The sequence below is a fragment of the Poecilia mexicana genome, unplaced genomic scaffold (assembly GCF_051168715.1).
Source record: "Poecilia mexicana isolate PSO_F unplaced genomic scaffold, ASM5116871v1 scaffold_2, whole genome shotgun sequence".
In the NCBI taxonomy this organism is placed as follows: domain Eukaryota; kingdom Metazoa; phylum Chordata; class Actinopteri; order Cyprinodontiformes; family Poeciliidae; genus Poecilia; species Poecilia mexicana.
The window spans coordinates 14,590,187-14,614,707 of NW_028263371.1; the positions used below are offsets into that span (position 1 = coordinate 14,590,187).

Below are 24,521 nucleotides of genomic sequence, written 5' to 3' on the forward strand. Positions count from 1 at the left end.
GCTTTGAACCATGCGGCTTGTAGCCCGGTGCGGCTTTTCTGTGGATTATTCTTCAACCACCCGGGGGATTTTTAGCAGGAAGTGAATCATTGGAAGTCAAAATTGGAAATCAAAGAAAAAAGTGCTGCACGTATGCTTGGCGTGAATGAAACCATAGTTCGGCTTTGAAGACACAGGTCTGCGTTCTTAATAGATCCAGCAGATTTATTAGAACGCTGCCCTCTGCTGGCTTCTTATGGAAAACCGAGAGCGGTGGAGATACCAGCGGCTTATAAATGTACGTTTTCCAGTTTAAAAAAATAAATAAATAAATTGTAGGTGCAACTTATAGTGTGGTGCGCTCTAATGTCCAGAGTGGTTACTCTGAGCTGGATAGAAAGTTCCAGAGATGTGATCCTTGTAGGATAAGGCAAACAGATAAAATCCTTTGCACCAACCCAGATCATTCAGTTGGCAAATTTTACTTCTTGGGAAAATATGCATCTGCTTTTTAACTATTTACTTAACTGAATGAACATCGGAAAAGATTTATGGACGAGGTAAATATCACCTACATAACGTTAAATGGTTATGTAGAAATGAATAGGTTGAAATATTTGTATTTTACTGTGATGTTGATGGTTTATATTTTAATATTCCTCTGTAACGAAACTGTCTTTTATATTATCTGTTTTCACAAAAACCTCCATGAGCCGATGTACATCTTCATTGCTGCTTTGCTGTTTAACTCTGTTGTTTACAGTACGACTATTTACCCAAAGCTTTTGATCGACTTTTTATCTGAAAAACAGATCATAACATATTCATCCTGCATTATTCAGTTGTTTATGTTTTATTCTGTAGGTGGTACTGAATTCTTTCTGTTAGCAGTCATGGCCTTTGACAGATATGTGTCAATATGTAAACCTCTGAGATATCCAACCATCATGAGGAAAACTACGGTGACATCTCTCCTGGTTTTGGCCTATTTTGTACCTGCTTCTCACATTGGAGGAGAAGCGATACTGATCAGCAAAGCTCAATTATGTCATTCAGAATTGGATGGAATATTCTGTAACAATGGCATTTTTACTCTTCACTGTGTGAAATCCAGAGCGCTTACAATATTTGGGATTTTTTCATTGCTAGATCTTGTAATGCTCCCTGTGCTGTTCACAATATTTACATATACAAAGATTTTAATAATCTCCTATAAAAATTCAAAAGCATTTAGAAGAAAGGCTGCTGAGACGTGTGTGCCGCATCTGCTGGTTTTAATCAGCTTCTCCTATTTGTCTACATACGACGTGGTCATAGCTCGAGTGGAATCAGATTTTCCAAAACCTGCTTGCTTTGTAATGACTTTGCAAATATTTTTGTATCAACCTTTGTTTAATCCATTTATATATGGCTTAAAAATGAAGGAAATCTCTAAACATTTAAAAAAGTTGCTCTCTTTCTCCAAAATATAAGTGGAATTGTGTGGGGCTTTTTTTTTTATTAAAGTAATAATCTTGCTTCTAATTAATGAATAAAAAAATACACTTTTTGTTTTAAACACAACAATTAAATGTTTCACTTTAAAACAGTCAAATTGATAAACTTTCTAAATAACTGTATTGACACATCTGGTGGTTGTCTTGCTTGTTTTTATGTTTTGTAGATTTGTAGTTTTGAACATCATTCCATGATCTTTGCCCTGAAAATGACAAAAAAAGCTACACAGTATTTACACATTCAACAAGTAATTCCAGATAGCGTTCCAAAGTTCAATATACAGTATGTGACGTGATTCTGAAACAATATGATGAATTAAAAATAAAAAGCCTTATCCTAAAAATGGCTACTGAGTTTTTTAATACCTAGTGGCCTTTATTTGATAGTTAGTTGACAGGAAGGTGGGGGAGACAAGAGAGGGGGAGGACATGCAGCAAAGGTCACCAGGTCAGGAATTGAACCTGCAACAGCCACATCGAGGACTGAGGCTTCCATATGTGGGTTGTGCTTAACCCCTGCGCCACCACAGCACACCCCCGACTGAGAGTTAATTCTTTTGAGTTGGGATGTATTTTACTTAAAGGTTTTCGATACAGATTTGACCAGCGAGTCAGTGTTGCAGCTTCTTTAAGACGTTCCAACATTGGCACTTATCCATTATGTCTTTTAATATGTGTAAGCTAAATACGATTGATTTGTTTCTCACATTCATAGGGAAGCACAGGAACAAGATAGAAACTGACTAGAAGTTCTTAATTTCCCAACATGTTATTTGCTGACGATACTGTGCAAGGAGATTTATTCGACATCATTCCTCTTCAGTGGGGCAGTGTTATGTTTGTTGGGGTTTTTATGAAAATTAATTTAATCCCTCAATGGCCACCTTGATGCATCCTAAGAGTACAGGATCCCGTGCTCACCTGCACCAGCCCTTCACAACACAGAGAAACTCGTTCTGCTAATCTGGCGAGTTTGTTTACTGAAGTCGTACAAATGAGCAGCATGCTACAAAACGTAGCTACTGATGGTTCTGCGGGCCCAGCCCGCTTTGCACGCTAGCTCAACCGACTAAGTCCTTAGAACCAAGCTCTAATCCCGAAGTGACAGATTGGATTTGCCGACTTCCCTTAATCCTGTGACAGCAAAATTTAAACCTCAAATATTCCAATTGAAAATTTGTACTTTTGTGCTGCTTCCATTAGTCATGTAAAATATGAATTAACGAAGAGGAAGCAATCAGGTTGCAGGAAAAGGATTAAAAAAAATAATAATTCTGAGCTGATTAACCCCAAAATCCCACATACTCCCGTTACCTACCACTCTCCCGTTCCCAAACGACAGGATACCAATGCTAACTCTAAGTGGAGTCATAAAACTGAAGGATAAACTCAAGGCTTTGGACCAAACAGTCGTCTTCACTTTGCTACAACATAGACTGCGTTCACACTGCAGCCTGAAGTGACGCTGTACGAACAACCCAACCCAACCCAAAGAACAAGGCACAACAGAGCAACAAAAGCCACAACAAAACACAATCTGCAACAGAAGACGTATTTTAGCCTTGAGCATTCGAGTATGATCCGTTGGTTTTTTGTGTTTATTTTTTACAGACTGTTCAACAATAAAAACACAAAAAAAATAATACTGGCAATACTTAAACAAAATACCAAATGGAAGTAATGATAAAACTAAAATAAAAATTTTAAATAATAAAATAATTTAAAAATAAAAGTGCTCGTATCTTTAAAAACACTAAAAACAGTGAATGAGAGACAACAGTCTTCTGGATCTGAGTCAGGTTGCTATAGCAACATTGTCCATGAACACTAACAGTTCAATCAATAGAGACAGACATGTTTTATTGTTGTCAGTTTTATTTTACTGCAGATTTTCATCCGCTCAACAAGTCTTTAAGTTGATGCCACCATCATTTTTGCCTCTAAGTCAAATATTCTGAGAATGTCTTTTTTTGGTATATTGAACAATAAATGTAATTTAATTCGGTGTACAATTTGTTGTGTTTTGTGGCTGTTTGAAGTACTTTGTGTGCTTAAGTTTGCATCGCAAACCTTATCTCACCCTGGTTACCATTTGTGGATTGACTCATTTGGGTTTGCAAGCAAAACAAAAGATCCCAAGAGAAAAGCAGCTTTAATATGTAGCCTGACCGACAGGAAATGCTCAGTTAGAGAGTCGCTATCAGCGACATGTTCTTTGTTAAAAAAAACTGGGCAGGTCTTTAATTAGCTCCATTGTGAATAAAGCAATATAATAACATTTTTTCAGTGCACTAGAATCAGCTGCTTTCTACATTTTGAGAGAGAACAAACAATGATGTGTGATTGAATGTCTGGGTCAGGTTCTGTGACATTAGCTGTTAGTTGTTTATTGTGCTGTTTATGATATTATTATGTCTTCGTGAAACACATTTATGGATGGTGACGTTAATCAAACATATATAACCCTTGAAGGACATGTAGAGTTGGACAAATTCAGATATCTTTATTTTACAGTCATGCTAGCAGCATATGTTTGCATCGTCGTCAGTAACCTGACCATTGTGTATCTCATATGGACGCACAGAAACCTCCATGAGCCCATGTACGTTTTCATCGCCGCTTTGCTTCTGAACTCTGTTGTTTTCAGCACTAACATTTATCCAAAACTGCTGTCAGATTTTCTATCTGAGAAGCAGATTGTATCGTATTCAGCTTGTTATTTGCAGTTTTTTCTCTTTTATTCTCTAAGTGGCTCAGAGTTTTTACTGCTGGCAGCAATGGCCTACGATCGCTACGTGTCTATATGTAAACCTTTACAATATGCAACAGTAATGGGGAGAAACACGGTCAGTATTTACCTGAGTTTGGCCTGGCTGGTGCCTGCCAGTGTGACCGGTGTGCAGGTGGTGCTGAGCTCCAACATTAAACTGTGTACACTGCATTTGGATGGGATCTTGTGTAACAATTCAATTTACAATATGTACTGCGTCAGCTCAAAAGTCCACATCGTATTCGGTGCTCTTTCTGTGGCTTTTATTGCTTTTTTCTCCCTGAATTTCATCATTTTCAGCTACACCAGAATACTTATCATATCCTATCTCAGCTCTAAAGAAGTCAGAAAGAAAGCAGCTCAGACCTGCTTACCCCATCTGCTGGTGTTGATCAGTTTCTCCTGTTTGTGTGCGTTTGATGTCATCATAGTCCGACTGGGATCTGTTAAGGAAGAAATTCCTAAAAATAGGTTAACTTTAGAAAAAGTTTGGCTCTCTCTTCCTTTAGATCCCAGGTCCTCTCGGCAGGCCACGTGTAGGCACAAGGAAAAACAATGCGTGTTGACATCACAGAATTACAGAGTTTAATCCAATATAAGACAATGCATAACTTAAAAGTAAGACAATGCACAAACTTACACCAGAAACTGCAGAACAACGGAGACATACATTCATTTACCTCACATAAAGAAGGAAAGAAAGAAAAGCAAAGACGTGCAAAGACATCTTTGGAGAATTGCAAGAGCAAATCTAATTTGTTACTTCTGTGTAGAAAGTTTTATCCTCTTGTATTTAATTTATTCAAATAAGGCGTACCTTTGCTCCTCCAACCAGGAGCTATCTCTGACCCTCTATCTGAAGCCTAAAACCCCTGCAGTGTTTACAGCCTTTCACAAATGAGTGTGAAAAGCTACAACTTCCACTGTATTGTTTTCTCACAGACAAAAGGCAGTTCAAACGATCCTAGCAAACCATCTGCTGTAACTACAAGTAAAATAAAGGTCAATAGGCCAGAATAAGTCACTGATTTAAAACCACAATTTAGGCCATTTGAATCAAGACATGTTAAGTTTTAAAACTAGCTTATTTTAAATTTATTTTCTCAACAGTTCCCTCTTTTAATCTCTTAATAGAGATTACACTCTAAAATATAAGTTTAAAATATACTATGCGATAGAATAAGCCTAACATCAGAAACACCATATTATAGCTGATAAATTACGCCCCTCTTTTTGCATGCAATCTTCTACATAACATTTGTTGTTAAAATGTTGGCATATTCATTGCAAATAAAATTAGACAGCAAAATCATATAAAGGATTCACAACTTAAAATAAATGTTCAAAATCATCTAGCCCATAGTCATATCTTACCAAAAGATGATGCATAAATTTATCAATACTTAACAGAAACTTTACCACAAATCTTACTGTAATACTTAAAATGATATTTTAGAAAAATCAATCATATTCCTGATGTAAATAGGATGTTACACAAATATTTGTCCAAAATTATCCATGAAATAAATGAGCAAGTTAGATACAATATACTGCATATAAAAGACTTACAAGCTATTAATAAACCTCCAGTTGAATAGTTTTTGTACAATTTTTTCTTTTTTTTTTTTTTTACATATCTTCATTTTGTGTCCGTGTTTCTTGATGCTCCTTGAAGTAAGATGAGTTCGTTGGCACATCGTAGGTGAAAACTTGTTAATAGGAAAAACAAAGATGATCCTCTGGTCTCCAGCAGCTCATTTTCCTTATAGTTTTGAACTCAGGGTCGTCAGCTCAGTAACTGATGCTCACCTATTTAGGGATTATTATGCCCAGAATTTGGTGAGTTTAACAAAGAGGCCGTTCCCTCTTTTCCAATTTGATGACATCAAAAGCAGAGTAGAATGAAAGAAATCCTGATGAACATCTAGGTGTGAGGTCGTCCTCTGGCCAGGGAAGATCCTCAGTCACACCAGCTTGTGGTTCTTTGTTATTCAATGAGGTCATCAGCTGATCACCATACTGGAACAGAGTCTGTCACCTATCTAGAACTCCTCAATGTATTTTAAAATAAAATAAGTAATTCCTTCCAATTTGAATTAATGTTTTATTTGCACTGATTTTATTAATTGATACTCTAATTATTCCTTATTGTTTCAAGTCATATATTGTTCTTGTTATCAAATCTTATTTTAATAGTTACTTCATTATCAGGAAGGAAGAGATTTTGTGGTAGCTTTTAGTTTTATTTATTTCTCTTTGAAACTTTATTCCTAATTATCATTTGATTCCCTATGTTAAGTCTCTTCCAGTAATTTTCCTTTTGTATTATAACTCAGTAAACTTCGAATTTTAAGAAGCTTTTGTCAATCTTTTGACCCTCTTTTTATGTAAGGCATTCATGAGAAATAAATGTTTTCCCATTGTGTTGAACCCAAACCTTAACCATATTTTAGAAGCAGTTCCATAATTGTTCATTTGTAAATCTCCAATTTAGACCAATTTAATTTCAATCATAATATTTTCTATTTTAAAACCTTAAAGAATGATCAGCCTGTTTTACATGAATAAAGTTAACCGTGTCACTAAATATCAAAATGATTTACTTTATTCCAATCATAGTTTTAAATCCCAAAATTTCAACGATTTTTACCTTTAATCCATTTATTCTTTTGAAAACCTATTTATAAAATATTTAATTGGATAATGAATTACCCTTTTTATAGTGTTTATCAATTATCAATGCATTTTCAGTTTTGGGGAGAGATTCGATACAGCTAAGTTTATTAAATTATGTAAATATTTAGTTTAGACCTTCCTGGATGTCTTAGTTAAACAACTTGTTTTAAATCATATGAATAGAGATTCAACAATCCAACTATCACTTTCCCTGTTTTAAGAAACACTGTTTATATAAATTATTTGACAAGTAATATTAAGTTTAGTGTATTCAATTTATAAATTTTAGTTATTCCATATCCAAATAGTTAGCTCATATTTTAATGCTGCTAATACACCGTAAAACATTTAATGTATTTTGATTTAACTTTAACACCCTTTTTTGCCAAGAAGTAAAGAGAGCTCCAAACTAAAATTTGCTTATTAGATCAATTCCATTCATTTCCCCCTGTTTCTATAACAGAACAAATGTTCTGTCATAGAATACAATAAAATCCTATACAACTCATTGAGATGAAAACTTCTGCCACTGCTAACCTTAGCATCATATAACACAGTTGGATGTAATTCAAACATGGTGTCCCGGATGCTGTTACAATCTGCACACCTCAATCAAAGAATTCAATATTTGGTTAAATTTATGAAATCAAGACAGAACTTGGTGCTATTAGCTCAGTAAGCTCTATAGACACTCATCAATCCACTTTAGCACCTTAACTTTAAATTTCATTTGAATCTAAATTTAGTTTTCACTGAATGGTAGCCACTGTACTATGCAAATAAAATTTAGATCATCTTCCTTAGTAGATGAAGCGTAACACACTATGAAATTCAGCTATGGTTAAGAAAAACTTTTGTAATTGTAATAGTTCGTCCCTGCCCATTCTTTTCAAGCAGGAAGGGAAAAACACATTAGCATTTTGTGAAACAAACAGAGTGAATCATGGAGGAAGTTAATGCATTTCCGAAAAATGCAAAATAGTAACCGTTGGGTCACACGAACCCTCAAACTGCATTGTAAAACCTCTGACACCAGGAGCTGGGGTGTCCTCAACACTTAGCATTTCACAGCATGGGTTCAGGACGTGAAGGCAACCGGGCGCATCAGTGCTATAACTAAAGTAAGGAGAGAACAATGGCATCACACACTACAAAAATTTAAAAAGAACGTATTCACCACTACCAAGTTTTGTTGGCATCCATTTCGTCTCCAACCTGCAGACTGAAGGGAACCCCAGGAGTGGGCTTTGGCGCTCAGGTCACATGATCAGAGGTGAGAATCCAGGATCAAACATGAGAACACACAACAGGACCACTGCTGAGCGACTTGCCATGCCCCAATACTTTATCTGCTGAATCAGAAGGTGTCCAGAGTAGCAGTCATTCCCGCAGTGCAGAAACATCTGGATACAGTCCCTTTTTGATGAACTTTGGTCAGCCTTTAGTGGTCGACAGAGCAGGACGTAGAAACCAGCAGATCAGTCATCCACTGAAACCCCCGTCTGGGTTTGGACAAAAAGCTTTGATCTTTGTGGTCCCGACTCCCTGTTGATTCCAGGCCGTAAAGGACTCTCGCAGATAACGCCTGAGTCCCTTTTGTTTTCAGCCAGGTGTGAAAAGCAACTCTCAAAGCAGACATCTGTTGCCAGGTCCTGTGAGCAGCACTTTGCCCTCACGTGACAACAGGAAAACACAGTTCATCTTCACTGACCTTAGTAATCGTTCAACAGTTTTTGGCTTCCATACAGCAGTCCAGCAGAAGATGGGCACAGTTCAACATCATCATGTCTTTGTTCAGCAGCAACAACAGCGGCCTGATGCGGTAATCAAGAAGATCCTTTCTAATCACATCGTCCCATGATCTCTGAGCTTGAAAGACCCTGCCCCAAAGATCGCCATCAAGTCAGAAGGAAGGAGAACTGCCAAAGAAAAAATAATACAAAGTAATTAAAAAATCAAAACTTATATATGCCACATTTTGTTACTTTCACTATTATAAATAAAATTTAATTTTATCTTGTGATGCATCCTCCCGTGTGGCTCTAGATTTGTTGTTACAGCACAAACAGCCAACTGCCTCAAGTCCTGAACTGCAAAAGAATAAACATAGAAATGTATTAAAACATTCCACCATCAGACGTGCCAGAATTAAGAAAATAAAGACACTTACTGTTCAAAATCAATAGACGTCAATACCTCGATGACATTCACTCTGTTTGTGCCAAATATCAACTACAAATTTTAAAATCACAACCTCTCAAATTCATTAAAGAACCAGAACAAAATCTAGAATGTCCTAGTACTAACACTTATAAAAGTTGTGATTGAATTGCACTTTGTCAAATAATTATGAATTTCATATTGTTCTACTAAATACTAAACATCCTTATCATTGTCCCACGCTTCAAGACAAAGTCCTATTTCAAAATTTCAGAAATTATTCACATTTTATTTGAATTTCATAGCAGTTTCAACCAAAATTTTCCTCAAAATTAACAATTTACACCCAACTGTATATAATCAAAATCAGCAGTGATGCAGAAATCCATCAACAATTTTAAATGTAATAAACATTTCATAGATGTTGCTTAAAGCTGTTCAATTTTAGATGATCAAATCTAATTTAGTAGAAGCTTCTATATCACATACACCATATTTTAGTCAAGCAGGAAGGCAATATCACTCTACATTAAAGAAATCCATAATTCACTATTGTTGAATAAAAAAGTCAAAATTATTGATTAACTAATTTACAATTAACCGTATCCAAAATTTACCAGGAATTAGGGTCTATTTTCCTTCTCCCCCTGTTGATATAATTATCATTTTGAAAACAACTTTGAATCTATGTCACTGTTATATAATAATTTGCTGAAAAACCAAAATATTATAAGATGTTCCACCATTTCTCCAAATCTTCCATCTAATATTCAAACTAGACTGAGATGATGTAAATTTCAAAGTTCTATCAGTAATATCTTATCTTTATCATATCCCCCTGTGTTTTTCTTGTTTCCAAAAAGAAAAACAATTTAGAGGTGGAAAACTAAAATCGAAGAACATTCTCCCATTATGCTAAAATTTCAACATGTCCAATCAGTTAGCCATGTGACATATAAACCAAGTTAATTTAGTTAGAAGTTAGGTTAATTTGTTAGTGTTGTTAGTCAAAGTGGACGAGACAGTTTCCTAATAACTACATTTATCTGCTTTAAGCCAAGGCTGAATTCTCGTTTCGTATTAATTCTACTGCACAAGCAGATGATTCAGCTTTAACCAGATTGTGATACCAAAATATGTAATCATCACCTTTAAGATTGTCCGTAAACCAGTAGTAAAAGTATATTCATGAAACAAAACCTGCACTGCGTCTAAACAGTACAAAATCAGAAAAAATATCACACAGCTACTCCCCAAAGTGACGTCATATGTACATAGCGCTTCCTAAAACCCAGCAATGGCCATCTGCATACACATTCATTCTCATTCACACTCAAGCAGACTCATCAACACCCCATTGTAAGAAAGATGCAGGATGTTACCCCAGATCAAGCTGACCAAACAAAGTGAGGTGTGATCTGCCCCCAACACTGCCGTGAGAGCAGGAAGAAGACCCCATTCTAAGCATCTGAAGGGAGCTGTACATTAGTTGACCCATAATGTAAGAAATATACTCCCAATTATCCTCGATGACATTGGGCAAACACATTAAGTAGTGTAATCCACCTACAGCAACTGAAAAAATCCCCATGTTCACCTGTAATTTTCCGTCACACTCCAACATGTGAAATAAAATATTTGTGAACCATAAAGTTAGAACTTCCCAATTTGTACTGATTCCATCTTCCAAACACATATTTACCCAAATTTCAAACCAAAATTCATCCTGTAGAAAGTTTTAAACACAATTATGATAAGACTATGCCCGAAAGGAAACAAAATCATCCAACAGTTCTAATGTTGTTCAGTTTTGAGTGAACCTGTTTCAAAAACTCCATGTTATACACACAACCTTATTTCATGATAGCCCACTGTTATTAAATGGCTACCCAGTAACTAGACCCCCTGTAGAAAAGTCCCAAAAACCATTCATATGGTCATGAAATAAGAAAAAATGGACTGCACACGAAGATCATCCTACAAGAAACAAAGTTATTCATTAGTGTTCCAACATGTCCCACATTAACAGTGTACAAAACACTGTCAAGGAGAAAAACATCATATTTATCAGTTCTGCGTCCCCGTTCTGATAAGTGAGGGTGTTCCATCCAGTGTCAGGAAACCTAGAAATTGAAGTGATTATAAATGTTACAATATTATGAAAAAGCAATGAGATCATTCCAGTGCTCCAGCCTGGAACTGACACCACACATTTCTCCCGCTGAGAAAGTAGAAACATCTGTAAATCTGTCATTTTGTACTTTTCATTTCAACATAAAACACAGTTCTAAAAAAAATTCACATCAAATTCCAAGAATCCTGAAAGAGTGAGCTGGAAATGTCAGTGCTAACAGAACTGCAGCACTCCCAAAATGCAAATGGAGTGGTCAATCAGGCCCCCTGCTCTGTGGAACAAAACCTGTAACCAAAATGGAGAAGAAATCTCTGTCCCACAGAAGCATGAGTTAACAGAAACACAGCAACAGAACATCCAGCAAAACAGACAAACACATAAGACACAAATCTCTTCTGCACAATCTCAACACAACTCAGACTGAGACAGACAGCAGCGCGTGGCGGAACATATAACGGCGGAAGACAGACACACAATCAGTAATAGATCAACCCGCACACAAACACAGATACACAGACGACGTCGTAGTTCAGCCAAGAAAAGACAGGAAAGAAAATGTCAGGCGCCGGCTCAAAAGAACGTATGATGCATCTTATAATCTTCCAACTTCACTTTTACAAATCTCTTTTATTCTCAACTTATCTCAGTCCTTCTAAGGTGATACAACCTGTTCCAAATTAAATAACTTATCTCAGTCCTTCTAAGGTGATACAACCTGTTTTCAGTCCTTTATACTCCTGGCAACTCGATTCAGAGTCCCAGAGAATGGTGATTCAACCCGTTTCAGTCCTTTTACTCCCAGAGTAGGGTGATTCAACCTGCTTCAGTCCTTTTACTCCTGAGTAAGGTGATTCAACCCGCTTCTATCCTATTAATCCCAAACCAGTCCAATTATAAGTCCACTGGAGATGAGCCATAATCTCCGGGCCGATTCAAGCCCACACTATCTGAATACACAAAGACCCAAATTCTTTTAAAGAGGTACGGGACGACTCTCAGGGCAAAGAATTCAAAAGAAACCCAGCTTTAGCAGAGGTAGCGCAAAGTCCTGCTGCTTGGAACAGCCACGAACCCCCGTTTATGTGTATTTTCAAATCCTTAAACTACAGACTCTTTTAGGAGGGATTCTATATACCGCTGCAGTTTCTAAATTCCGTGATGCCGCACACACCAAAAGCAATCAGCGACGGTCCAACGACACAGCGCTTCAGACAACCAAAAAAATAATTAAATAGTGTCTTACCACACCGAAGCGTCGGGCCGAAACGGATCAATCAGGGCCAAACAGCCGCCCACTGAGACTCCAGAACCGGCACGAGCCCCCAAATGTTAAGGAAGAAATTCCTAAAAATAGGTTAACTTTAGAAAAAGTTTGGCTCTCTCTTCCTTTAGATCCCAGGTCCTCTCGGCAGGCCACGTGTAGGCACAAGGAAAAACAATGCGTGTTGACATCACAGAATTACAGAGTTTAATCCAATATAAGACAATGCATAACTTAAAAGTAAGACAATGCACAAACTTACACCAGAAACTGCAGAACAACGGAGACATACATTCATTTACCTGACATAAATGGAAAGAAAGAAAGAAAGAAAGAAAAGCAAAGACGTGCAAAGACATCTTTGGAGAATTGCAAGAGCAAATCTAATTTGTTACTTCTGTGTAGAAAGTTTTATCCTCTTGTATTTAATTTATTCAAATAAGGCGTACCTTTGCTCCTCCAACCAGGAGCTATCTCTGACCCTCTATCTGAAGCCTAAAACCCCTGCAGTGTTTACAGCCTTTCACAAATGAGTGTGAAAAGCTACAACTTCCACTGTATTGTTTTCTCACAGACAAAAGGCAGTTCAAACGATCCTAGCAAACCATCTGCTGTAACTACAAGTAAAATAAAGGTCAATAGGCCAGAATAAGTCACTGATTTAAAACCACAATTTAGGCCATTTGAATCAAGACATGTTAAGTTTTAAAACTAGCTTATTTTAAATTTATTTTCTCAACAGATCCAACCTTACAAAATTAGTGCGTTTAATAATGACTTTACAGGCAGTTCTGTATCATCCTCTATTAAACCCAGTCATATATGGTTTAAAAATGAAGGAGATATCTAAACAACTGAAAAGGTTGTTTTATCAAACTAAAGCTCAATAGTGATGAACTTGATGTATTGATCTTAGAATACCACCTGACACTTATTGTTAGTATTCCTAAACTTTTTTAAAGTTGATATTATAATGTTAAGATGTACATGTATAGTTTAAGTGAAGTATGTGTGGATTTTACAAATGGCTGACAAAAACAACAGTTACATACATCAGCTTAACCAGAGAAGGCCGATTACCGTCAGTCTCCTGTTGAATGTTTTCATTATTGGCCCCAGTTCCTAGTATTATGCTTTTGGTCTTTGAATTAAACACGTTTTCCAAATTTGTTTGACGTTTGATTCTTGCTGCAGCACATCTTTGAATACATGTTTACATGCACAAGCTTGTAACGGCATTGGAGGCCGGAAAAAGCAACAAAACGATAAAAAGTGAAATAAAAGTGGAAGTAGGCTTGGAACATGAAGTTTAAACGCAATCATCAACGTCAGTGTTGTATACGGTATATACATCAGCATCTACCAAAATGTTTCAAGGCTTAATCCTTAACAACTAACAACACAGGTCAATAAAACATAAGAAAAAAGAAGGGTTTAAATAATACAAAAGTATTGTATTAGATTGTATTTTGTTTGTTCGTATACTTTATTTTGTGTGAGTTGCTGTTTCCTACTAGTGCTCTGTTTCCTCTATACACTACCAGGTTCTAGATTGGTGATCAGCTGATCTTTTAAACTTTGTCAGTTTATTTCTGCATCCATGTCAGTGGCACGATTGATGATGAGCTGAATTACTTTACATTCAAGTCAACCTCACAGTGGACCTGTTTATTTTATGATGAGCCAATATGAACACAAAAATACTAAAGGCCTAGTGTCCATAGTACTCTCCCTTTGAACTGGGTAAACCAGTCTCACACTAGGCTGGTTTATGCATAGTGTGTTCATTTTAGGACACAGAGAATTCAAATCTAATTTACTTATTTGAAAACACACAAGTAACATTTCTTTTAAGTCTGCTTTACCTTAGATGTGTTTAACTTTGTGAGTTTGAGTTTTTTATGTTGGTAAATTAGTTGAAGAACTTGAACAGCAATGAAGGCCTCCAGAGGCGTGATCCCTAATGCAAACTGATAAAAACATTTACGCAAACTGAGACGATGCAGTCTGTGAATTGCGTTTGTGCAAGACGTTTAAGCAATTAGTCTGACCAAATGAACATTGGTAAACATTTATGGACGAGGTAAATATCACCTACGTAACGTTAACTGGTTATGTAGAAATGAACAAACTAAAGTATTTGTATTTTACTGTGATGTTGATGTTCTATATTGTAATATGCTGCTGTAATGGAACAATCGTTTATGTTATCTGTTTTCACAAAAACCTCCATGAGCCGATGTACATCTTCATTGCTGCTTTGCTGTTTAACTCTGTTGTTTACAGTACGACTGTTTACCCAAAGCTTTTGATCGACTTTTTATCTGAAAGACAGATCATAAAATATTCATCCTGCATTATTCAGTTGTTTATGTTATATTCTGTAGCTGGTACTGAATTTGTTCTGTTAGCAGTCATGGCCTTTGACAGATACGTGTCAATATGTAAACCTCTGAGATATCCAACCATCATGAGGAAAACTACGGTGACATCTCTCCTGGTTCTGGCCTATTTTGTACCTGCTTCTCACATTGCAGGAGAAGCGATACTGATCAGCGAAGCTCAATTATGTCATTCAGATTTGGATGGAATATTCTGTAACAATGGCATTTTTACTCTTCACTGTGTGAAATCCAGAGTGCTTACAATATTTGGGATTTTTTCGTTGCTAAATCTTGCAATGATTCCTGTGGCCTTCACAATATTTACATATACAAAGATTTTAATAATCTCCTATAAAAGTTCAAAAACATTTAGAAGAAAGGCTGCTGAGACATGTGTGCCACATCTGCTGGTTTTAATCAACTTTTCCTATTTGTCTATTTTTGAGGTAGTCATAGCTCGAGTGGAATCAGATTTTCCAAAACCTGCTCGCTTCATTTTGGCTTTGCAGGTACTTGTGTTTCAACCTTTGTTTAATCCATTTATATATGGTTTAAAAATGAAGGAAATCTCTAAACATTTAAAGATGTTGCTCTCTTTCTCCAAAATCTAAGTGGAATTGTGTGTTTTATTAAAGTAATAATCCTGCTTCTAATTAATAAATTAAAAAAAATACACTTTTTGTTTTAAACACAACAATTAAATGTTTCACTTTAAAACAGTCAAATTGATAAACTTTTTAAATAACTGTATTGACACATCTGGTGGTTGTCTTGCTTGTTTTTATGTTTTGTAGATCCGTAGTTTTGAGCATCATTCCATGATTTTTGCCTTGAAAATGACAGAAAAAGCTACAAAGTATTTACACATTCAACAAGTAATTCCAGATAGCGTTCCAAAGTTCAATATACAGTATGTGATGTGATTCTGAAATAATATGATAAATTAAAAATAAAAAGCCTTATCCTAAAAATGGCTACTGAGAGTTAATTCTCTTGAGTTGGGATGTATTTTACTTAAAGGTTTTCGGTACAAATTCGACCAGCGAGTCAGTGTTGCAGCTTCTTTAAGGCGTTCCAACATTGGCATTTATCCATTATGTGTTTTAATATGTGTAAGCTAAATATTAGAGATGTGCCGATCAGGTTTTTTCCTGCCGATTCCGATACCGATCACCCATGAGGGCCGATCACCGATACCAATCACATAATTATTCATTTATTTATTTATTTTTTCATCATAAACCCTACCGGTTACATTATGTGGAAAAAGGAACCATGAATTCACCTTAATTTAGACAAAAGCTTGTTTTTAATAACTTTTTCCAAGAAGAAAACTAAACAAAACAGGCATTGTGCAAATTGTACTGCTATTGATAATATAACAGACTGATAACATATAAAGGCTCTGAAGAGGCTAAATAATACAAAGAGCCAAAATAAAACCTCTCAATATTGCCAAGAAGTTCAAGTATAAAACTTAACATTCAAAGGCAAAAACAGGTTCCATTACAATAAACAATCCAGAGTTACTGAATGAAAACTTCCTGTTAGCATGGCGGCTAGCTGATTACTGCTAGCTCTGATTGGCTGTTTCTGACTGAGCGGAGTAATTATGCAGAACAGGGAGGAGATCGATTATTTTTTTAGAGATTATCTGTCTCATGTTAGGACAGCGAAAGTTTTAATACGTATGTAAAATCTATTTTTTAAGTTAGATGCTGCAGCTTTAAGCAGAGATTCGGTGTGAGAGTCACTACCAGGTGGAGCAGAAGCGAAGCTCCGTCTGTCAAATATTACTACCTGTAGCAGCGATTCAACAGCGACAGCAGAACCAGCGTCTTACATCGCAGCTCGAAGACTTAAATAATTTTGCGGGTTATTTGTTTAGCTTTCTGACCGTCATGCTAATCCGGGTGAGTGTTTGTAGCTGTGCGTTGCTTTACCTGCTGTCTGATCCTCCGTATGTCTTTTTTACTGCAGTGAGCCTCGATGTAGCCAAACTCCCGTCAAGTATGGCATTGTTTTTATGTGGTATTAGCTTCGTTGTGTTGATGCATTTTGACCTGCTTCACCCCACATGCTTCAATTTTCTGCCGCAACACACAAACTTCCCCATTCACTCAGAGTGTTATAGTTCCACATCGCTTAGGATTTGTTGCTGCGCATTTGCGCAGTGTGAAGGAAAGAGGAGACCAGCTGCACCGGCAGGCTGCGAAATGAGAAGCAGGTGATCGGTATCGGCAACAAGAGCCAATGATCGCCGATCACCGAACCTCTACTAAATATGATTGATTTGTTTCTCACATTTATAGGGAGGCACAGGAACAAGATGGAAACTGACTAAATGCTCTTAATTTCCCAACATGTTATTTGCTGACGATACTGTGTAAGGAGATTTATTCAACTTAATTCCCTTTCAGTGGGGCAGTTTTATGTTTGTTGCGGTTTTTAAGAAACACCTTGATGCATTTATAGGGAGCCCTTCACAACACATAGAAACTCAATCTGCTAATCTGGCAAGTTTGTTTACTGAAGTCGTGCAAATGAGCAGCATGCTACAAAACGTAGCTACTGATGGTTCTGCGGGCCCAGCCCGCTTTGCACGCTAGCTCAACCGACTAAGTCCTTAGAACCAAGCTCTAATCCCGAAGTGACAGATTGGATTTGCCGACTTCCCTTAGTCCAGTAATAGCAAAACGTAAACCTCAAATATTCCAAATGAAAATTTGTACCTTTGTGCTGGTTGCATTAGTCATGTAAAATATGAATTAACGAAGAGGAAGCAATCAGGTTGCAGTAAAAGGTTTTAAAAAAATAATAATTCTGAGCTGATTAACCCCAAAATCCCACATCCTCCCGTTACCTACTGTAACACTTACGATTTGATTACAGTATTAGAACTCACAATAAGACCAGTGCTAGGTTCAGCTATGGGAGTAGGGAGAAGTATAAGTGCATTAATGACCACACATTAGAAAATAAGTTTAAACTGCCGACTTATTATTTTGTAGAAAAGAAAATAAACAATTATATAAACAGTTGACAGACAATGACACAAATTTCAATACAAAATAGTTTCCCTGTTTCTTTCATGATAATTTAATGAATCCCCTTTTTGAAATTTAAACCTACTGTTAGGTATTTAAGATACTACTTATTTAAACCAAGGTTATAGTTCTATTTAAGTTCAAGTCGATACTGTTAATGTATTTAATTTACAGTTTGATTTTAAATCTTTAAAAGCTGTTTTAGTTATTTAGTGTTCTTAAAAGAAGTTAAAGAAGAAGTTAAAGTTTTTTAATTTCCTGTTTTACCCATTTCTTATTTCTAATTGAAACCCAACAGACAATTTTACATTCCACACACTGTAACAACAGACACTGAATGTGGTTCAAGGGACAAAAAAACAATAAAACAGAAACAATACAGCAAAAGACCAAATAACTTGTGAATCCGTGTATGGTTCGTTCTTTGGTTTTTTCGTTTCAAAATAAAATTGCAAAAACAAAACAAGCATGTGGTTTTTTGGCTTTACTGTTTTTAAAACCTAAATTGAAAAAATGCAAAATCGAATTAATAGAATATCAACAGCATTTTAGTTTGGCTCTGCCATCTAATTAAAAATAAAATACGGTGGTTGTTTTAATTTGTAGTGATACCGGAAATGAAGTCACCAAAGAAGAATCATTTATTTACAGTGGATGAAGACAGCATAAAAACAAACCATTCCTAAATAATAGGCAATGGCTGCACTTGAACCATTTTCTGCACTGATTATCAAACTTTTTGAGAGAGGACAAACACACTCTGAAATCAGTAACGCTTTGCGTCGCCATGGAGCTCCACTTTACTTGGTAATGAGTGTAAGAAGGTTTTGTATGGAGCACAATTTGCGAAGACACAACAATGTGTCGGACGCCGATTTGGAACGTGCTGTACTTTCTTCAGTTTACCAAGTATATATCAAAGTTATGTACTGCGATAAAATGAGCAACACTTGTAAATACAAGCTTTGACATTAGCTTTCTCTAGGCATTGTGTATAAATGGTGTATTACAGTAATGGACCAGCAGGGCTCCTCTTGCAGACTAAAATTATAAAATAATGAGAAAGTGAGAGGCATAATTATTAACAATGTACATTTATGTCGTACCTATTACCTTCACGTACCTATAATACATCCAGAATAAATATGTCATAGTCTTACTGTAGATTTTGGGATAAACAGTAATTCAAAGTACCTCAAAATGCTAATTTCAGTGTGCTTATCTACAACTTCTGTTGAAAATGTTGATAGATTTTTCTTATTTGTTTTTAATATATGCTGTATCTGTAAACAAATAAATAAAATAACTGTGTTAATGAGACTTATGTTGACACGAAGTATTTGCTGTGAATTCTGTATGCAAAGCCACTGCGCTGTTGGCTGGTCCGAATAAACGGTCTGAACCACGATCTCAGCCGCCGTGTGTGTTTGATTCCTGCCTCAAGTTTCCTTCCGACAACAACCCATTAAAGAAAACACAACGCAGAGTCTGAGGAACAGCGAGGTGTCATCTCACACGGACTGGGTTACATGTATATATATATATAGCCATCAAACAAATAAATGTTGACTTCTTCTTTGTAACACTGAACATGCTCATAGAAAAGCAAACTGAAAGAAGCATTTACATGTGAATGAAACTGGCAATTTTATATTAAACAGTGTACCAACTCAAACACTGCTTTTTATAATAGATTTTTAAAAATATGTGTCCACTTCACATGCCCGTAATCTGAACCCCATCCCCTACCATGCAGAGTATGCAGACCACAAGCTGCACATGGACCAAAATGAGAAGTTTGGGATGTTTGGAGTTGCCCATGTTCTTGTCGTTGATGGGTACAGTTCCAAAATTGTTGCACACTCTACAATGCCAGTAAAAAAAACAATCTCATTATTTATGAGGAAGTGTACAGGTGAGTAACATACTTCCCTGAACATTTTATAATATGTTGATCTCAAATATTATTCTGGACTTTTTAATTACCTTCAATGCATTATTTGCAGTGTACTACATGTAATGTTTTATGTGACATCGCATGTAGCACATGTCATACACATATACTGAAAAACATATATTTTTTATTACAGATCTGCTGTGTCACCAATGGAATGTGGGATCAAGTGAGGGTAGACCATGGGAAGGAGTTTTACTTAAGCCTGTACATGCAAGAAATCCTTTTCAGATACAGATTTAATGTCAACAGGCCACCTTACGTTCAGGGTAGGATTATGTGTATCTTAAACAAGAAAAACCGGGTGTTTTTATTGTAATCTTGGTTTATTGTCAACCTTTGGTGTGGACCCATTTCATAACGAAGAAGACAGAAGCCTGGCAGAGGTGGAGTTTGAATCTGGGTTGATTACCCAGATTTGTCTATAATTTTTGACAGTGATGTCAATAATGACTACAGTATTTTCAATGAAGCACTTTTCTGCCTGAAAGAGAGACGTGTGAAATGTTTAAGGTGTGAAAATTTTATAAATTATTCACATTTGAAATAAATGGTGATTGTGAAATAATCCAAAATTATCATTTACAGTATATCCAAAAAATTAAGACAAATTCAGTTTCAGTGCAAAACGATCTTTTATTGTAAAATGTCTGTAAAAAAATAACTTTTGAACATTATTTACAAATGTAAGACAAATTTTCCTCAATGTCATAAAACAATATTGTGATGAAAATAAATAAAAGTAAATAAAGCAAAAATAAAGAAAACTTGTTTTCTTTTGTGTAGGAAGTTGGTTAGAACAAATAAAAAACAACCTTCATTGTTTGTATAAAACGGGGAACTTAATAAGTGTAATATTGAACTGGAACTGTATTAACATCCCTGAACATTGTCAACAAGATTAACCAGGTCAACAAATAATATTGCGCAGAGCAGCCGCTGCATCATCCAGCCCCACAACTGATTGTATGTGGTATTCAAAATCCTCCCCACGACACTTTGGACAGTGAGTATGGCTTTCCTGCCACTGCTGCAAGCAAGATTGGCAACCAAGAAGACTTCTACAGCAGTCTGCAAACATTGGCTCCTTCATAGGGTCTGTATTTAACATAAAAAAGGGTAACATGTTAGTATAATTGCAACATTGCACAGTATTTTTTAAACAAGTTTTACATTTAATTTGCTTGGTATAGACAAAACTTATCAATATCAACTACATAATATTCTGCACAGCAACCTAAAATCAATAAAATTACCTTTACATATGATGCAAGCAATAGCAGTTCTCACGGCTGGAGCCTGATTCTCATTAAGGCACAGCGCTGTGTGGTGATTGGCCTGCACAAACTGAACAAGGTCTTTCATGATTTTTGAGATATCCTGCAGACCCTGTGATGCAAGAACGACCTCCTCAATTTGATCCAATACCCTTGGCAGTCCAGTGTCCTCTTGTCGACTGACAACATAAAACATATTGTTTCAGTACAGCAAAACAGCCAAACAACTGAAACACTTCATGGCTTAAGCTTAAACAATGACCTTTCTCTCCTTCTTTTAGTCCCTCTTAGTCTTTGGAGTTGTCCCTCTGCCACACCAAACATTCAAGTCAAACTCAGTTTTCAGCATTGAAAAATAATGTAATCTCTAGTTTCTGTTTTAATTAAAATGTAGTTACCTCTTGTTCCTTCAGTCCACAATTTCATTGTAGTGACTGTCAATGAGGACAATTGGCTCGTCCTGCTCAAGAGCATCAACCACTTTGGCTTTGATACTGGCCACTGATGAATCAAACTCAGAAAATTTGACATTGATTGTTTTTTTGAGTTTCAAGGGCCCCATCAGTTACCTCAGCAACAAAGACACTCCTGAGATACTTCAATCTGTTTGTATCCGTTCTTTTATCATTCAACATGCATTCCTTTTATCATTTAACACACATTTTAAGTGTTGTACAGTCAAGTAATGATGACATTCATTACAAGGGTAAACAACGAAAGGCAAACCTCACAGGAGCTTCAGCTTCAGCTGGGGTTGAGGTATCACTAGTGGTCTCACCATGGACCTCATAGTGACTACTGCCTCTTAGTTGAGAAGTTTCAAAAGCCCCTCCCTCACCATGCAACACACCTCTGTTGTCGTCTACTGCATGCACCTGAAAGAAAAGAAAAAGTTGGAGTAACTAAATGGTAAATAATAAATTGATTTGTTATAAAACATGGTGTGGTTTGCCCATAACACGCTTACTTTTTATTACTTCAAATGTAAAATTTCTGATGTCGTATTCGCCCTATGTGTTATTCCAAATTCCACAACACTCGATGCCAATGATTAAAAACATAAACATTAGATTAAAAAAACAAATCTGGGCTATTAAATCCATGAGTAAACTAAGAACTCAGCAAGAAGCATTAGCGTTGGCCAACGGTCAATTATTGTTAAACATACACTGAAGATTATCAAATGTAACGACTTAAATACTTACTTGGAATATTAAAGAAATCTTGTTGATTGTAAGATCATCAGTTCTCAGTGAAATGCGTAGATTCCCTCTAAATAAGACAAATGTATCCATTTTTAAACTGGTATATTCTGCAGCGCTAACTGAAAAAGTTCTTCTTCTTGTGGATTTTAATGGCGGTTGGCAAGAAACTCAAGGTGCACATTACCACCACCTACTGGTAACAGTTATGTGCAGGGAGTTCAGGTCTTCCATTTCCGGTTCCGCCATAAGGTCCCGTTGAATTAACATCAAAATAAAAGCTTGTCTTTGGTTTAACCATTGCAGTTAAAAAAAAAAACAACAACAAAAAAACCTACCCCCTTTTTCCAATTGCCGTTTTAAAAATAAAAAAAACACATGCTTGTTTTGTTTTTCCGATTTTATTTTGAAACGAAAAAAAACAAAGAACGAACCATACCCGGATTCTTGTGCTTCAAATCAATGTATTTTCTCTCTAATGATCCTGAAGGGTTAATCCCGTTTCTCTGAATCCAGTGCTATTTCAGCAGGAAAACATAGGCAGGTCATACCAGTTTGGATGATTCGCAATGTCCAGCAGAGGGCGTAGCTCAGGGATCCTGGGTTACGGTTCGCCATCTTGTTTCTCACGAGCGGAATCCAACTCAGCAATCGACTCGGAATTTCCCGGTCCAATTTCCAGCAGAACTTTTAAAGGCCTGGTTTAATAACCAACAAAGCATAACAAAAATTTGTTTAACTGTGCTTGGTACTGAATAAAGTAATATATTCGCCGATTTGGCGGTTGAATATTGTGCTCATCCGTTACTTCCACAGTTTTCGAACATAAAAAGCGCTACTTTAGCTTTCCGTTTCAACAAACTACATTATCTTGCAAATACATTATTCTCAGAAAGTAAAATACACTTTTTAACTCACTAAATCCAGTTCTGTAACATATAACACAATCCCGAAAGCAGTCAGGTTGAAAAAAATGCAGAAAGTTCCTTCTCCGAAAATGGAAAAAATATTTCTAGACAGCAGGTAGACTTTTAATCGTCGATTTTCTCTGATCTTTCTCTTGCTCACAGCACAGCTCCCTTAGCTTCTTTGTTCTTTTCTTCTTCACGCTCTCTGCTTCTTCTGGCGCCAGAGAACGTAGCAATCCGGTTGGCTGGAGCGAGTCACATGGGCTACACATCAATGTGACCCTTCAGAATAAGAGATTTATCTAACACTTGACCGTTTTAACTGCTGACAAAATAAAACTGTTTTATACGGATTTTTTTTTAACCAAATAAAATATCATAACATGAAATACAACACTTATCATGATTGTAATTATTACTTTTTATATTTTTAACAATTTTATGACCTATTTATTCTCCTATTTATTTATTTATGTCCTATCTATTTTATAGCTATTTTTATGAAAAGGCTTACATTTAGTGAGGGTTATGTTAACCTGGGTTATACTACCACTCTCCCATTCCCAAACGACAGGATACCAATGCTAACTCCAAGTGGAGTCATAATCCTGAAGGATAAACTCAAGGCTTTGGACCAAACAGTCGCCTTCACTTTGCTACAACATAGGCTGTGTTCACGCTGCAGCCTGAAGTGACGCTGTACGAACACACCCCAAAGAACAAGAGACAACAGAGCTACAAAAGCCACAACACACAATCTGCAACAGAAAAACGATGTTTAACGTGTTTTAGCCTTGAGCATTCGAGTACGACCCGTTGGTTTTTTTGTATTTATTAGTTCAACAACTGTTCAACTGTTGTTGTTGTTGTATTTTTATTGTTGTTCAACAACAATAAAAATGAGCCCATTTTATTGTTGTTCAACAACAATAATATCCTTTTATTGTTGTTCAACAACAATAAAAATACAACACAAAAATAATACTGGCAGTACTACAACAAAATACAAAATGGAAGTAATGATAAAACTGAAATAAAAACATTAAAAAATAAATAAATTAAAAAATAAAAGTGCTCGTACCTTTAAAAACAGTGAATGAGAGACAACAGTCTTCTGGATCTGAGTCAGGTTGCTATAGCAACATTGTCCATGAACACTAACCCTTCAATCAATAGAGACAGACATGTTTTATTGTTTTAAGTTTTATTTTACACTGCAGTTTTTCATCCGCTCAACAAGTCTTTATGTTGATGCCACCATCATTTTTGCCTC

At 36.2% G+C, this 24,521-nt stretch overlaps 3 protein-coding genes and 1 pseudogene across 10 annotated transcripts; 3 read left to right on the forward strand and 1 right to left on the reverse strand.

Moving 5' to 3' along the window:
* Window positions 1-530: 530 nt before the first annotated feature.
* Window positions 531-1,451, forward strand: LOC106906150 (olfactory receptor 11G2-like). Its single transcript, XM_014971299.2, has one exon. The coding sequence runs from the start codon at window positions 531-533 to the stop codon at window positions 1,449-1,451; it is 921 nt and encodes a 306-aa protein (XP_014826785.2).
* Window positions 1,452-3,886: 2,435 nt separating this feature from the next.
* On the forward strand, window positions 3,887-13,366 carry LOC148160464 (olfactory receptor 11A1-like). Of its 8 annotated transcripts, none has more exons than XM_088011550.1 (3): window positions 3,905-4,675; window positions 8,377-8,384; window positions 13,219-13,366. In XM_088011550.1, the coding sequence occupies exons 1-3, from the start codon at window positions 3,908-3,910 to the stop codon at window positions 13,364-13,366; spliced, it is 924 nt and encodes a 307-aa protein (XP_087867676.1). In that variant the 5' UTR covers window positions 3,905-3,907. The 8 variants fall into 8 exon arrangements, with proteins under 8 accessions (XP_087867649.1, XP_087867676.1, XP_087867660.1 ...); XM_088011534.1 differs by lacking the exon at window positions 8,377-8,384 and adding an exon at window positions 5,157-5,175 and having other exon boundaries at window positions 3,908-4,690; window positions 13,239-13,366; XM_088011544.1 differs by lacking the exon at window positions 8,377-8,384 and adding an exon at window positions 11,180-11,187 and having other exon boundaries at window positions 3,908-4,690; window positions 13,231-13,366.
* A 1,184-nt stretch (window positions 13,367-14,550) lies between these two features.
* On the forward strand, window positions 14,551-15,471 carry LOC148160465 (olfactory receptor 13C2-like). Its single transcript, XM_088011583.1, has one exon. It carries the CDS (start codon window positions 14,551-14,553, stop codon window positions 15,469-15,471), a length of 921 nt encoding a protein of 306 aa, XP_087867709.1.
* A 5,300-nt stretch (window positions 15,472-20,771) lies between these two features.
* Window positions 20,772-21,773, reverse strand: LOC148160466 (uncharacterized; annotated as a pseudogene).
* Window positions 21,774-24,521: the final 2,748 nt, after the last annotated feature.